This window comes from Mustela putorius, unplaced genomic scaffold (assembly GCF_011764305.1).
Source record: "Mustela putorius furo isolate JIRA1106 unplaced genomic scaffold, ASM1176430v1.1 tig00000785_pilon_pilon_pilon, whole genome shotgun sequence".
In the NCBI taxonomy this organism is placed as follows: domain Eukaryota; kingdom Metazoa; phylum Chordata; class Mammalia; order Carnivora; family Mustelidae; genus Mustela; species Mustela putorius.
In genome coordinates, this window is record NW_025421480.1 from 11340056 (window position 1) to 11353283 (window position 13228).

The 13228-nt window shown below is 51.9% G+C and overlaps 1 protein-coding gene across 1 annotated transcript; it reads right to left on the reverse strand.

Moving 5' to 3' along the window:
* Positions 1-1088: 1088 nt before the first annotated feature.
* BATF3 (basic leucine zipper ATF-like transcription factor 3) lies at positions 1089-12915 on the reverse strand. Its single transcript, XM_004778939.2, has 3 exons — positions 12648-12915; positions 9766-9870; positions 1089-1587 (listed from the first exon to the last, which is right to left on the reverse strand). The coding sequence occupies exons 1-3, from the start codon at positions 12723-12725 to the stop codon at positions 1402-1404; spliced, it is 369 nt and encodes a 122-aa protein (XP_004778996.1). The 5' UTR covers positions 12726-12915; the 3' UTR covers positions 1089-1401.
* Positions 12916-13228: the final 313 nt, after the last annotated feature.

Here is a 13228-nt window from a genome sequence, read left to right on the forward strand (position 1 = left end):
CAGAGCCCCTTGTCTGCAAAAGTGCACGAATGAGGCCGGATGATTATGATTTATAAAATGTCTCCTACAAAGAAATGCCACCACTCCCCTTAACAGCTGCATCCGGGAAGCTTCGGCCCAGTTCTGCCGCTGCCTGGGTCTCTAATGGCAGATTCCAATGCCTCTGACCAGGGAAACCTTGCATCCTGCAGCTGGTGTGAGTTATAAGAGACCCTCACATGAAAGGTCTGGGGGGGCAGGAGACACTTGCCCAGGAAAAAGGAGACCCTCCACAAGTAGCCAATATGTATACTTGTATGAAGTCAGCAAGTTGGTCACCCCTGGGAGGGTCTGGGTTCTCTCTTTTCTTACTTTCTTCTTTTTAACATCTACATTTATAGCAAAGTATTTTCCTTCTGTTCCCATTTCTTGTGCCCTTTAGGATGGTATGGCTCTGCCCTCCACAACTCCCTTGGTCCAGGGAAAAAGAAAACTGCAAGAGGATGGGGGAGTCCTCTGCCGTTTTGCTTTTCTCTCTTGGGCCACCTTCGACTTGTCTTGGTTCTGCTTTTCCTGAAATAATAGTTAGACGGGACTTTTGAAAGGAAATTGCTCTCCTCATCTGCCAAAATATTTGTTTTTTTTCAACTAGGGGACAGATTTCCCCATTCTGTTGTGATTCATACTAACATAAAGTCAAATTGTCCTCTGATCCAATGACTACTTTTGGAATGGGCAGGTGGCCCAAGAGTGTACAGAAGAGACAGGAAAACCAGCCTGGAAGAGAACATTTCCCATGAGAGCCCAGCATGGGTGGGGCTGTTGACAGAGACAGAGGGCCACCCAAACCAGAAGACAAGCCCAAGTCCTGCCCAGCATGACTATCTCTTCGCGACCCAGCTGGGGTGGCAAGAAGTCCCATCGGCCTTTACTCTGCAGTTCCCCAAAGGTGCCTCCTGCATCAAGCCCAGTTATGACCACAGGGACGATGACCAGGATGGGGAAGCAAGACCCAGGAGCCACAAAACAGCCTAAGGAGACAGAAGGCGACCACCTCTCCAGGACTAAGAAACATTCTGTCTTTCTAAATTCCAAGAACTTGGCCGAAGGAGAGATCATAACCACTTTTATTCTCCAAATTCTAGAGGAAATAATTCTGCACAACATGGAAACTACTAGCTGCCAGAGTGGACTGAGGGGACTCCTGAGAGTGGCCTCCCGGCCCAGATCCACTCAGGGCTCCGAGAGGCGCCCTCGGGAGCGTCCTGTGGTAGCTGTGCGCTGAGGACACGGCCAGGAGCTCCGAGGAGGTGACCTGGCCACCGGTTCCCCCTGGACACAGACACAGAGGGAACCATTCCCCCACCAGGTGTGAAAAAGACCAAGGCTCCTCCGTCGGCAGAGGACGACGAGCCTCGGGCTTCATCGGGGCAGGCAGCCAGCCACAGGGTCCGGCCGGGGCACCGGCACAAAGTTCATGGGGCACAGCAGCAGCGGGCACATCTTCTCGTGCTCCTTCAGTGCCTCGCTCAGGTGCTTTAGCTCCTCTGTTAGCTTCCCGATCTCTCGCCGCAGCACAGTGTTCTCCTGCTCCAAGCACTCGTACTCCTGCACAGAGACACGGGGTGGGTGACGTGGTGGCTGCAGCCCCATTCCCTCCTGGGATGCCGGCCTCCTCCCCCCGGAGAGCTCCCTCCAGAGCCGAGCCTCCTTCTCCGCTCCTCTGTTTGCTTCCTGTTTCTCTCCTCCCACCAGGATGAAAGGTCCAAGAGGGCAGGGCTGTGCTCTTTGAACTGGCCTGAGATACGATTTACATCGAATAGAATACACCTGTTTTATGGGTCTCGGGCAGTGAGCTTTGGTAAATGTCAACGTGCATCAAGAGAATGTTCCCGTCACTCCTAAAGGTTCCCTTGTGCCCCTGTGCAGACTGCCTCCCTCCCCCAACTGCTGAGCATCTCTGTGAAGATCTCTGTTGGGGTCACTGCTGTGGGCCCAGCTCCTGGAGCAGTGCCTGAAACACAATACGCGTTTGCTGACCGCATGAGTAAATGAATGAAAGTATCCCTTGCCTTGGCTCCGCCCCCAACTCTCACCTGTGAAGTTTCCACCATAGCGGAGTTTGCAGAGACTTACACCTGGAGGGGCTCACAGATACCCCTCAGCCCAACCCACCCAATGCAAAAACCAGACATCCAACTTGGACTGGGCACTCTTTTCTTCAAAGGACAGTCCCTGCCTTTTCTGAGCTGCTCTATTAGAAAGCTCCTCTTTGCACGGATACAAAATCTCTCGCTCCTTCAAACCCATCCATTGGGCTTGGTTCCACCTTACAGAACCACACAGAGTAAATTCAATACTTGTTCAACATCGCAGTTCTTGCAATATTAGGAGACAGCCCCATACCACTTCCCCTTAGGCATTCTCTAAGCACAACTGTCTCAGGTCTCTTGAGCTCCTTGAGTTTAGGACTTTTGGTCCTTCTGTCCTCCTGGGGGTCATCCCAACACACACTCTCACCTGCCAGGATCTATCTGGCAAAGGGTCATTCCCAAAGTGATTCTGGGGATGGCTTGACCATGCACAGGGAAAGGCACAGAGGTGGCCTGCCCTGGGGCTGGACCAGGCCTGCAACCACCTCACCCTGGGGACTCGCCCTGAGCTTGCAGAGAAGTACAAGCTCCGTCTGCCTCTGCTGCTTCTCTGTCTATATTTGGACGGTGACTGATGTTCTGAAGATTAAGGTTGGGCTCTACATCCACTTCTGACTTTCACTGCGGCCACCTGGGTGCCTTCCAGCCTAGCAAAGTCTTTCTGAAACGTAACGGGTCAGCTGGCGAATCACGATACTACACAGCTATAAGCTGCCCGTTGACTTGATAATTAGGTCTTCCTTCTCTTCCTCCGAATCACTGGTAAGTTCTATAGTACTTGGCCAATGGCAGAGCCACAGGGCATGTCAACAGAAATCATCTTGAAGCTGAGAGCCTTATTTAAATATTTTTTTAAAAGATTTTATTTATCTATTTAACAGACAGAAATCACAAGTAGGCAGAGAGGCAGAAGCAGGCAGAGAGAGAGGGGGGAGGAAGTCCCTGCTGAGCAGAGAGCCCGATGTGGGGCTCGATCCCAGGACCCTGAGATCATGATCTGCGCTGAAAGCAGAGGCTTAACGACTGAGCCACCCAGGCGCCCAACTTTATTTAAATCTTGCTGCAATTTTGTTTACCATGCATTTCCTGACGTGGGGACCCAACCTTATTATTATCCACCACATCTTTTCTCTTACTAGTAAATTTTCAAAAATATCACTAAAAAAGTCTGATCTTTTTACAGGCCCCTAAAGCACATGCAAATTCTCAACTCTGGCCCTTTGCTAATGCTGTTCTCTTCCACTGGAGTATGTTCCTCCATTTCTGTGTGAGCCCAGCTTAAGCCCACCACCTCCAGGAAGGCTTCCCTGATCACAGCACCTAATGGAACCACAACCCTCATTACGTGTTCTAGTCAATCTCATATCACATTCAATCTTACTTATACTAAATAAGATCGCTTCCCAAAGATCAGAAATGTGTAGCACCTAGGAGCCTCTGCTACCCTCTCCTGTAGCTGCGCCCGATGGGCCACCGCCCAGTGACTCCTCTGTCTCCTTCTCGCACTGGCTTCCTTCCCTCCCCACCTCTAGGCACCAGAGGTGCTGCACACAGAGGCCTGTCTGAGCCTTCCCCAGGCAGGCCCTCAGGGTGGTCTGGAATATGCTCCAAGGCAGCAGGCGGCACCCACCCCCCTCCCACTCCGCAGGCCGTCCCAGGTCAGGCCGGCTTCATTAGCCCATGGGCCCCCTTCCGCCTTCAGCCCTGCTGCCAGCCCCACTCCTCATGCTCTCCTCAGGCCTCTTAGAAGCTCTAGTCCTGGAACCTGAGTTCCATCTACAACGCGGCAACAAGCCCTCCATGGGCCAGGGGAGGCGGTGGACGGGAAGACAGTTATCCAGGGAAGGCTGCCTGCAGCCGCAGGACGACGGGCTACAGCTCTTTGGAGCGTGTGTACACACACAATGCACACACGCACATACACACACACACACAACTGGACACACACACACACACACACACACACACACACACACTAGACGTGCTCCTCACCTCCCAGTAAAATGGAGAATAGATGTGAATGGTTCCAATGAGCAAACATTTTAACTAGATTCCCAAAACCAGGAAAGTCTCTTACTGTGGCAGAATATTCCATGTCTGTATTAGCTTGTTTGCTTGTTGAGTTTTGGGGCAGGATGCTGCGAGCTCCTGAGCCTTATCTCTGGAAGCCAGGAGGGGCCACGCTGCCCAATGTCTTCCGGAAGTAACACTGCTTCCCCCAAACCCCAGCCCATCAGGTCCCCTGTTTGCCTCCTCTGTGGGGACTTTCTCTTCTGGGATTTGATTTTTTACTCATCAACCTGCTAAGGGACTTTCATGGAGCTGAGGGAATAAAAAGGAGAGAAGAAGTCAAGATCTTCTGGTGAGATCAAACAACAAAAATAAAAGGAGGAGGGACACCTGGGTGGCTCCGTGGCTTAAGCCTCTGCCTTTGGCTCAGGTCATGATCTCAGGGTCCTGGGATCGAGGCCCACATCGGGCTCTCTGTTTTGCAGGGAGCCTGCTTCCTCCTCTCTCTCTGCCTGCCTCTCTGCCTACTTGTGATCTCTCTGTCAAATAAATAAAAAAGAGTCTTTTAAAAAAATAAAAAATAATAATAAAAGGAGGAGCTGGGGCGAGTGGAGAGGAGGTGAGAGGAAATGGGGGTGGGAGGGGAGTGAGCAAGACCCACTTCACACCGAGAAGAAGTTCCCCGACTTGACAAACGTAAAAAAACATCTTACAGCGCACAGAGCCCCACCCCCCCGCCACCCCAACAAGGAATTAGCTGGCCCCAAATGTCAACAGTGCCAAATTCAAGAAACCCTGGTCTGGGCATCTAAGGGAGGTTGACTAGGGAACGAGGGGCTGTCTGGGGAAATCCAGGGTCCAGGATGAAAAACTAGCAAATGAGCTAATGTGGGTCCCCGGGGCCAGAGGTGACGGTGAAGGCAGAAAGGAAATGAGGGGTGGAAAAGGCCATGAGAAGGGCACAGCCACACACAGACCCCATTTCACAAGTGAAGAAAGTGAAACTCCGAGAGCCACAATGACTTTTCCAAGGTTGTGCAGGCTTGGAACCTGACTTCAAGGTCAACTGCAGCCCTTGAGCAAGGAAGTAATTCTGCTTTCACTTGGCAGTGCCTGGCCCCAAATTTCCCCGTGGTGGTTACCAGCAGTCAAGGGCTGTGAGTGCTCAGGATTTTACAATAAAGCCTATTCCCTCCCCTACCCTGAACTTCCCAGCAGACAAATTGTGTCATCAGGGAGGGCTATACAAATTGGTGTCATCATCAGTTTCTGAACCAAGGAGGGGGGACGACTCGAAGCATTCTCTTAGAACATGCAACAGCTGAAGAAGCCGTGACAACAGACCACAACCGAATTGCCTAAGAAATCTGTCAGTTGGTGACATTTGGGGTTCCTGAGGATGGCATCACTGCCTTCCTTTTCTGACTCAACGTTCTTTCTCAGTCTTATACCTTGGGCTGGCTTGAACCAGTCTGACCCACTTCTGAGACACAGTTCTCCCTGCTGTAGAGCTGGACTGTTCACGCACATCCTTATTTGTGGACGTGGACTCGGGCGTGTGCCCAACGTTCAGAGATGAACAGGGACTGAAATCCCCCTGAGAGGTGTAAGCGCCTTGACAGGACGATTCGAAAAGCCACAGTGAGCGCTGAGGTACAGACACACACGCGTTAGGAATAGCTTCTGGGCACCACACTCGGGCTTCCAGCAACCACCTCCCTGAGGGGCAAACTCAGACTGAAGAGTGACCCCAGCCTCCCTCTGGCAGGGCCTGCTCAGGCTCTCCCCGCCCTGCCCTCCAGGGAGGCCCGGCCCCGACGGGCTGTCCCTCCTGTCCCCCAAGATGGAGAACTAGGAGCTGGGGGAGGTAGCCCAGAGGCTTCTAGAAGCTGGGACTGGAGGAGGTTTCTCAGGGTGTCGGAGGTAAGGGGACTCAAGGTGAGTGAATGAGGCGGGCAGGAGAGAAGGGTGGGAATTCTAAACAAGCTCCAGATGGTCCCCTTCGTGGTGTTCAAGGAAGGCAAATAAAGACCTTGAGTTCCTCTGAGAGACGCACCCATGACATCCCACAGGATGGGACTGAGTACAGAAAGGACTGAGTACAGCCCTTCTCACGGCCAAAGCTCCCCAGGGAGTGGCAGTGGCCCTGGCTACCAGATGGCAGCTTTCTGGACCCTTTAGTGTCTCTGAGAGAGAGAGACTGACCCCATGTTTGAGGTTTCTGAGAACTGTATCTGGTTCCCACGTGCCCCATCCTTGATGGGTCTTGGAGCCCGAGGAGGCCTTGACAGGCTTTTCTGCCATGACCCAGAGCAGTGTGCTAGGTGCTCTGCCCTCAACTCACTTCCTGGAGCAACTAAAGCAATTCTTCACCACATTTTTAAACCAGACACCCCATCCTCAACATGCATATTTTTTTTCAAAGTTTAAAAAAAAATTTTTTTTTTTTTTACTATATTTACTCCCCTCCCTCCCCGCCCACTACCATGGTGGCCCTACAGAGCAAAGATTCCTATAGCTGGGATGCCGTCCCTAGAAGGAGGTGAGGAAATAACAGCAGAGCTATTATTCATGTGCTACCCTTCGACTCAGAGACAACATTCCTCTTCTACAGCAGGACTGGGATGTGGTTGCATTTTCCTGGGCCGGCCACCTGCTCCCCCACTGCCCCTTGTGACCAATAACACTAGTATGTAGCTAGTGACAGTAAAGATGGGGGCTATAGCTTTGGGGTCTATATATGGATGGACCCACTGTCCTGGCCTCCTGGACACTGAGTTTCTCAATAAGACTGGCATCGATGAGGTGATCTGCCAGTGATGGGTCAGCAGGATCTACTCTTCCTGCTCCACAGAGGCAGAGAAGGGAGTTTTCTCCCATGGAGGGAATAGGTTTCAGATCAATTAGCTGCATTTCCCAAAACAGCACCTGCCATATCTGGTCACGTGACATGGTAAAGAGACCGCAGAAGAAGCTAGGAACCCTACAGAAGGGGGACCCCCCATGGTTCTAAGGAGGATCAGGCAGGAGTAAATGTACCACCCTAACTTTCCCAGGCACCTGGCTCATTTGGGTATCAAATTCAACAATGACATACTGAGAGAAACTGTCTTCTTTGACCCTGTAGGATTTATGCTACCTTCTGAGTTAGGCTGAATAAAGGCTTCCCAAAGATGTCCCAAAAGATATCTACATCCAACCTCTGGAACCTGTGAACATGTTACCTTATGCGGTTAAAAAAAAAAAAAAAAAAAAAAGACCTTGCAGATGTGATTAAGAATCTGAACGTGGGGAGATTATCCTGGATTATGCAGGTGGATCCAATGTAATCATAAGGGTCTTAGTGAAAGAAAAAGTCAAGAGTCAGAGGAGATGTGTCAGAGGAACAGTGTCCGAGTAATGCAGCATGAAAAAGACTTAACTAGCCAGTGCTGGCTTTGAAGATGGAAGGGGACCACAAGCCAGGGAACACTGAGAAACTTCTAGAAGCCAGAAAAGGCAAGGAAATGGATTCTTCTCCAGAGCTCCTGGAAAGAATACAGCTCTCTTGACACCTTGATTTTAGCCCCATTGAGACCCATTCCAGATGCCTGACTTCCAAAATTGTAAGATAATAAATCTGTTTTGTTTTAAGCCACCAAATTTGTCATAATTTACTACAAAGTCCATACGAAATGAATATACTTCTGTTGAAAACTCCTATGCTTTCCAAAATGGGAAGGAGATCTTATTCCTCTCTTTGTAACCTAGCATCAAGGCCTTGTCCATGGGAGTGCTAACAAATATTTGTGGAACGAATCTCCCTGCTCTTGCTCTGTGGTAGGTCTTACCGTCATTTAGCCACCACCACACACATCATCACTTGGGACTTACAAATGAGTGTCCCCTAGTGTTTCCTTATATTAATGCACCTGGCTTGGACGAGAAGCTTCTTGAGGGGAAGGGCCCTGGCTGTCCAGCTGGCACACAGGGTCTGAACGCAGGGCCATGCCCTAACTGGGCTGCAAGTGCCCTCTGGGGTAATCTGGTAACATGAGGCTAGAACCGGGACTGCTTCAACCGCAAGGGGGAAGGAAGAAAGGAGACAAAGGACATTCCAACTCCTCTCTGGGAAGTTTACAGGACCCATTCAGGCTGGGAAGGATCTCTTCTGACCCTATCTCCTTTTAGGGCCCAGCCTTCCTGCTTCCAGGAAAGAGTCTGATATTCGTAATTCATGCCCTGTGAATTTCTATCATTGGTCGCCTCCCCCAGAGTATGTACATCCTAAACCTGTTCTCAGTTCACTGTCAAAGGCTTTTCAGATTGTTTTTCCCCTCATAATACCTCGGTATCTGCTATGTTGTCAATGCCCCCAGACCCACCTTGCTAAGACCAGCTGTGACAAGACAGCAGGCAGGGAAGGGCTAAACTAAAATCCTTAGTGATTTACACGAACCTTGTCTAAAGATGAGCGTTCAGAACTATCATCAGTTCTTTGCACAGGCACTTGGATACCTTTGAGGCCAGTGCCTGATACGGGGCAGTTCCCATGTTCTGTCTGTGAGATTATGTGGGATTAAGCATAAGGGTAGAGGAAAATGGGAAAGTTCAGGGTAAATCCCAGGTTCCTGACGTGGATGATGAGAAAACTGGTGAGCTCCATTAACTTCACTTGAAGACAGGAGGAGAAGAGAGAGTTTCAGGGTAAACACACATATCAGGGCCACGCTGCATCCGAGCAGCCCGCAGCCCACCCATCTGAGGACATGGGGTCGGGGGGCCTCGAACTGAGGTCTTGCCTTGAGTAGTCAAAGTGGGGAGCTAATGCTGCGAGAACAGATGAATAGATCGTACCTTCAGGGTGGGAAGGAAAAAGAGCAGAATCTGAAAGCCTGGTCAACACCAAAACTTAAGAGAACTGACAGAGGAAGAGAAGGTAGCAAAGAAACAGAGATGAAAGGTGGTTAGGAAGGTCCAGTGGGAAATGCGGTCTTTTAGAAGCTGAAGACCTTGAAAGAAGGTCTCAGGAAAGGGGGAGGGTCAATGGTATGAAATGTTCAGCAAGGTCAGCAAGGTCACAGTCGATGAGTCTAGAAAGAAGTCCCCGGATCAGGTAGCGCAGAGGCACTACGGGTCCCCGCAGGAGCACCCTCTGAAGAAAGGATGTGTGCGCGGACGCGCACGTGGCCCGCGTACGGTCACGTGCCTACGTGCGTGTGCGTGCGTGCGTGCATGCATGCGTGCGTCCGTGCGTGTATGCTGGGTGGGGCGGGGCGGCAGAAGCGCCAGCACAGAGGACTGGGAAATAAATGGCACCGAGCGTATGGAGGCAGCAGGTCTCTCTGGGCGGAGCAGGGAGGGGAGGAAGGAAAGAAAACAAATGGGGCTTGAAAAGGAATTGGTATCGAGAGGAGGTTTTGTTTCCTTTTGTTCTGGTTTATAATGAAAGGAACTTGAGAGAGGAGCCACCAGCGGATGAGGGATAAAGATGTCCGTGAAGGATCGGAAAACTGGGCTGGAAGGATGCAGTGACATGAGACGTACGTGTCCAAATTGGTGGTGACCAGGACATGACCTTGGGGCCACCACCACAGCTCCTTTCCGTGGCCCTAATGTGGCTCTGCCCCAACCACAGGCTCACCTCGTGGAGTTTGTCAGCCTTCTGGGTCTGCTTCTTCCGACTTCTCTGAGCAGCAACTCGGTTTTTTTCTCTCCTTCGGACCTTCCGGTCATCATCGTCTGGGCTCTGGGGGGAAAATGTGTGGTTAGGTGTGCTGTCGGGGCGCCTTGCTTCGCCTTCCTTCGCCGTCCTCTGCCTTCCTCTGCCCTGCCCCTTTCCTCCGCATCGCTTCACCATTTTACTTGCAGTCCTGACAGTGCTTGTTGCTAGATGGGTGGGACAGCACCAGCCCCTTGTTCAGCCTTGTGTCCTGGCTGAGTTTAGCTGCTCATTCCCATGACCCCCCTGAGAAATGTATGGTGAGACTGCCATTTAAAAGATGAGGATAAGAAACTCAGAGAGGGGAGAAAAAAAAAAAAAGAAACTCAGAGGGGGTAAGGAACTTGCTCCAGGTATCACCGCTAGACGTGGGTAAATGGGAAGTGGAACTCAGGTCTGTTGGACTCCAAACCAACGTTCACAAACCTCTACCCCACAGGGTGTGTGCCTGGAAGAGGTGCGGTGTCAACGTGCATCTGAGAACAGGGAAGGCAGAAGGCATGTGCTATCTGGAACTCGCTCTGTGGCAGGCCTTGACCCACCACACACAAACAGGTACTTTTGATACTGCATGCACATTTTACACTGATAACTAATTGCAATCACACAATTCTATCAACACATCAAACGATCTCAGACACCTCATTTGAACAATGCTCGATGGACATTTTCACAGGTCAGAGTGAATCAGAAAGCAGACTCATGATGTGTCTTGAAAGCTCTCAGCTCTCTATGAGATTTAACCAAACCTAGTTGAATCCTTCAAGAGTTATCCTGAAACAGGCAGGATTTTTTAAAAAAATGTACCTACCAAGATAAAAAACATTTCAGTTATAGAAAAAACATGGAGAAGTAGAGAATATCTGCTTTCCGGAGCCCTGTGAGAAGGTACCAAAGGGGCGGGGAAGCGATACGCTAACTTTAAACAGTTTAAAAGCCAAGAGGTTAGTGGGATACAAACATAGGAAAGCTACTCAATTATTAACATTAATGGAGGGCAAATATTGATAATATAAGATAATGGGTAATTTCAGTTATTTTATCTGGTCTTGTATTCCAAATATGGGAGACACTTCTCCCCAAGCTCTGGTGAGTAAAGAATTTTCACTATACAGAAGAATATAAGCCTATAGAAGGAGACAGATAAAATATTATAAAGAACACAACAAATGGATGTGGTCTGGAAGTAGTGCTTAAGGGAACAGGCACAAGGTGTTAAAATGTAGCTTTTCAGGGGAAAAGAAGTCTTGGTTAACATAACCAGGACACCACAGGAGCAAAATGTGGTTTACAGGACAGAACTCTAGCTAGAAATATAGAGCCACTGGTTTTGTCTCTTACTGTCAATTCAGCTTGGGGGAAATGGCTTAAATTCTCTGAATGTTCAGTTTTCTCATTTATCCTAAGTGAGAGTTATTCATTCTCTCAACAAGTATTAACTGAGTACCTGCCATGTGCCAGACACTGTTTTAGGCACTGAAGATGCATGGCCAGAACAACCGACCGGTAATCACTGCACAAATCATTCCAACAGCCTAATGCTTGGGACTAGCATACGGATAAAAGGAGATTTTAACCTAAAGCTCCCAGCACATGGTATGCCCTTAATAACCTAAGGAGGCTATTATTATATAGTAATAGGTTACTACTATTACAGTAACCTATGGAGGTTGCCATTTTTCGAGTCTCCCGTAGTGCTTATCTCCAAATCATGCCTTTTTGTTCACAATTAAAAAGTCATAGGACCCAAGGAAGCATCCTGTCCTCTGGGAGCAAGACACTCTAACCTGGATGTAATCACCTATCCATATGGTCACAGCTGAGAACCCAGCAGTAACAGTCAATCAAAACAGAAAGAGGGGAGCGAAGTGTTAATCATAAATTATTAACCATATCTTAATTAGTCATAAAAATTTCGAGAGGTTATTGCTATATTCATTCTACAGATGGGGAAATTGAGGCTCAAAGAAGTTAAGCAAAATGCTCAAGGCCACTCAACCTGTGTGTGGTTAAACCGAGATCCAAACTCAGAACTGTGTGACTCTCTAGCGTCACCCGATGACACTACGTGCCAGGCAACGAATTGGGAAGGCGAGGGGGGGGGGGCATCACGAGGAAGACTCCCTTCAGAGCAACCAAGTGGGAAGTTCTCTGATTGCCATCCCCGCGGGCAACTTTATCTGTTTCCTGAGTAGGCAGTTGTACATGTTGCCAAGGACAGCACAGAGGGCTGAAGGCGGGCTGAGGGGTTTCCACCAGCGGCGGGACTGGAGTTCTCCCACTGCGGGGGGGCCCCCACCCCGCACCCTTAGGCTGATGGGTCGCGAGTTCCCCATTCGGCGGGTAGATGTGGGGAGTGCCTGGACACGAGCTGCCCCTTCGGACCGAATTTCCCCTCTATGCACCCTGGCGCCCGCGAAGGGCCACGCGCGCCGGGGGTGGGGTGGCAGCGGGCGCCAGCGCAAGGATGGCGACACCGGGACACCGCGGATTCCACGTGCGGGGAAGCGTGGACTCTGCCCGGGCGTCTGCGCCCTGCGGCCTCTCCGCTTCCCGGGGCGCAGGAGCAGGGTCACCGTTCCGGAGGCGGCGGGCACTGTGCGTGAGCTGGGGACCACAGGGCAGAAGCGCCCGCGGGATTCCTGCCCTGCGCCCCGACTCCTGCAGGACTCTGGCTCCCGCAGCGCCCTTCACCCCAGCACTCAGCGCTCACCACCCCGGAGCCCCAGACCCATCTCCTTCCTGCCCCTCGGCGCTCCCATCCCCGCATGCCCGCGGGCCTCCCTGAGCCTCTAGTCCACTACCTGCGGCTGCGGCTGGTTCCCCGGCGCCGCGACGCTCCTCTGCAGGACGCTGCCGGCCGCCGGGAGCACTTGCGACATGCCGGGCACTCCTCCGGCCCGGCCAACCCCGCCGCGCAGCCTCGCGGAGGAGCGGCCGCGCGGCCCGCCGCGCCTTGCACGCGGGGCGCTGCCTACGGGCACTCGCGGGTCACCCGCATCCTCGCGCCCCCGCACCTGCCGGCCGCCGCCCTCCGCCCCGCCCCCTCGGGCTTCCCGCTCTCCCGGCGCCTGCGGCCGCCGCGCTGCCCGGGTTTCCCCTCCCCCGGCCCCGGCCGGCGGGCTTGCGCGTCCCGAGTCGGCCCGCCCCTCCTCTCACTCCCGCCCCGTTTCCTCCTCTCCCCGCCCTCTCGCCGCACCTCGGGGTCCCAAATCCCACCCCTGTCGCGGCTTTCCGCTGGGCCCCTGTGCTTCGTGGAAGTCACGTGGCGGCTCCGGAACCCGGGAGGGAACGCGAAGCCCCACTCGCGAGAAGGAACGCTGGGGCCGTAGGGGGTCAGGGAAACGCAGCGCAGCCTTTGGGGTCCTTCGGACGCTCTCGGGGA

Coding starts and splice junctions, on each gene's coding strand:
- BATF3 (XM_004778939.2), bottom strand. CDS start 12,725: ATGTCGCAAGTGCTCCCGGCGGCCGGCAGCGTCCTGCAGAGGAGCGTC. Junction 9,871..12,647: donor GGAACCAGCCGCAGCCGCAG/GTAGTGGACTAG, acceptor TTTTCCCCCCAG/AGCCCAGACGATGATGACCG. Junction 1,588..9,765: donor AGGCTGACAAACTCCACGAG/GTGAGCCTGTGG, acceptor GTCTCTGTGCAG/GAGTACGAGTGCTTGGAGCA.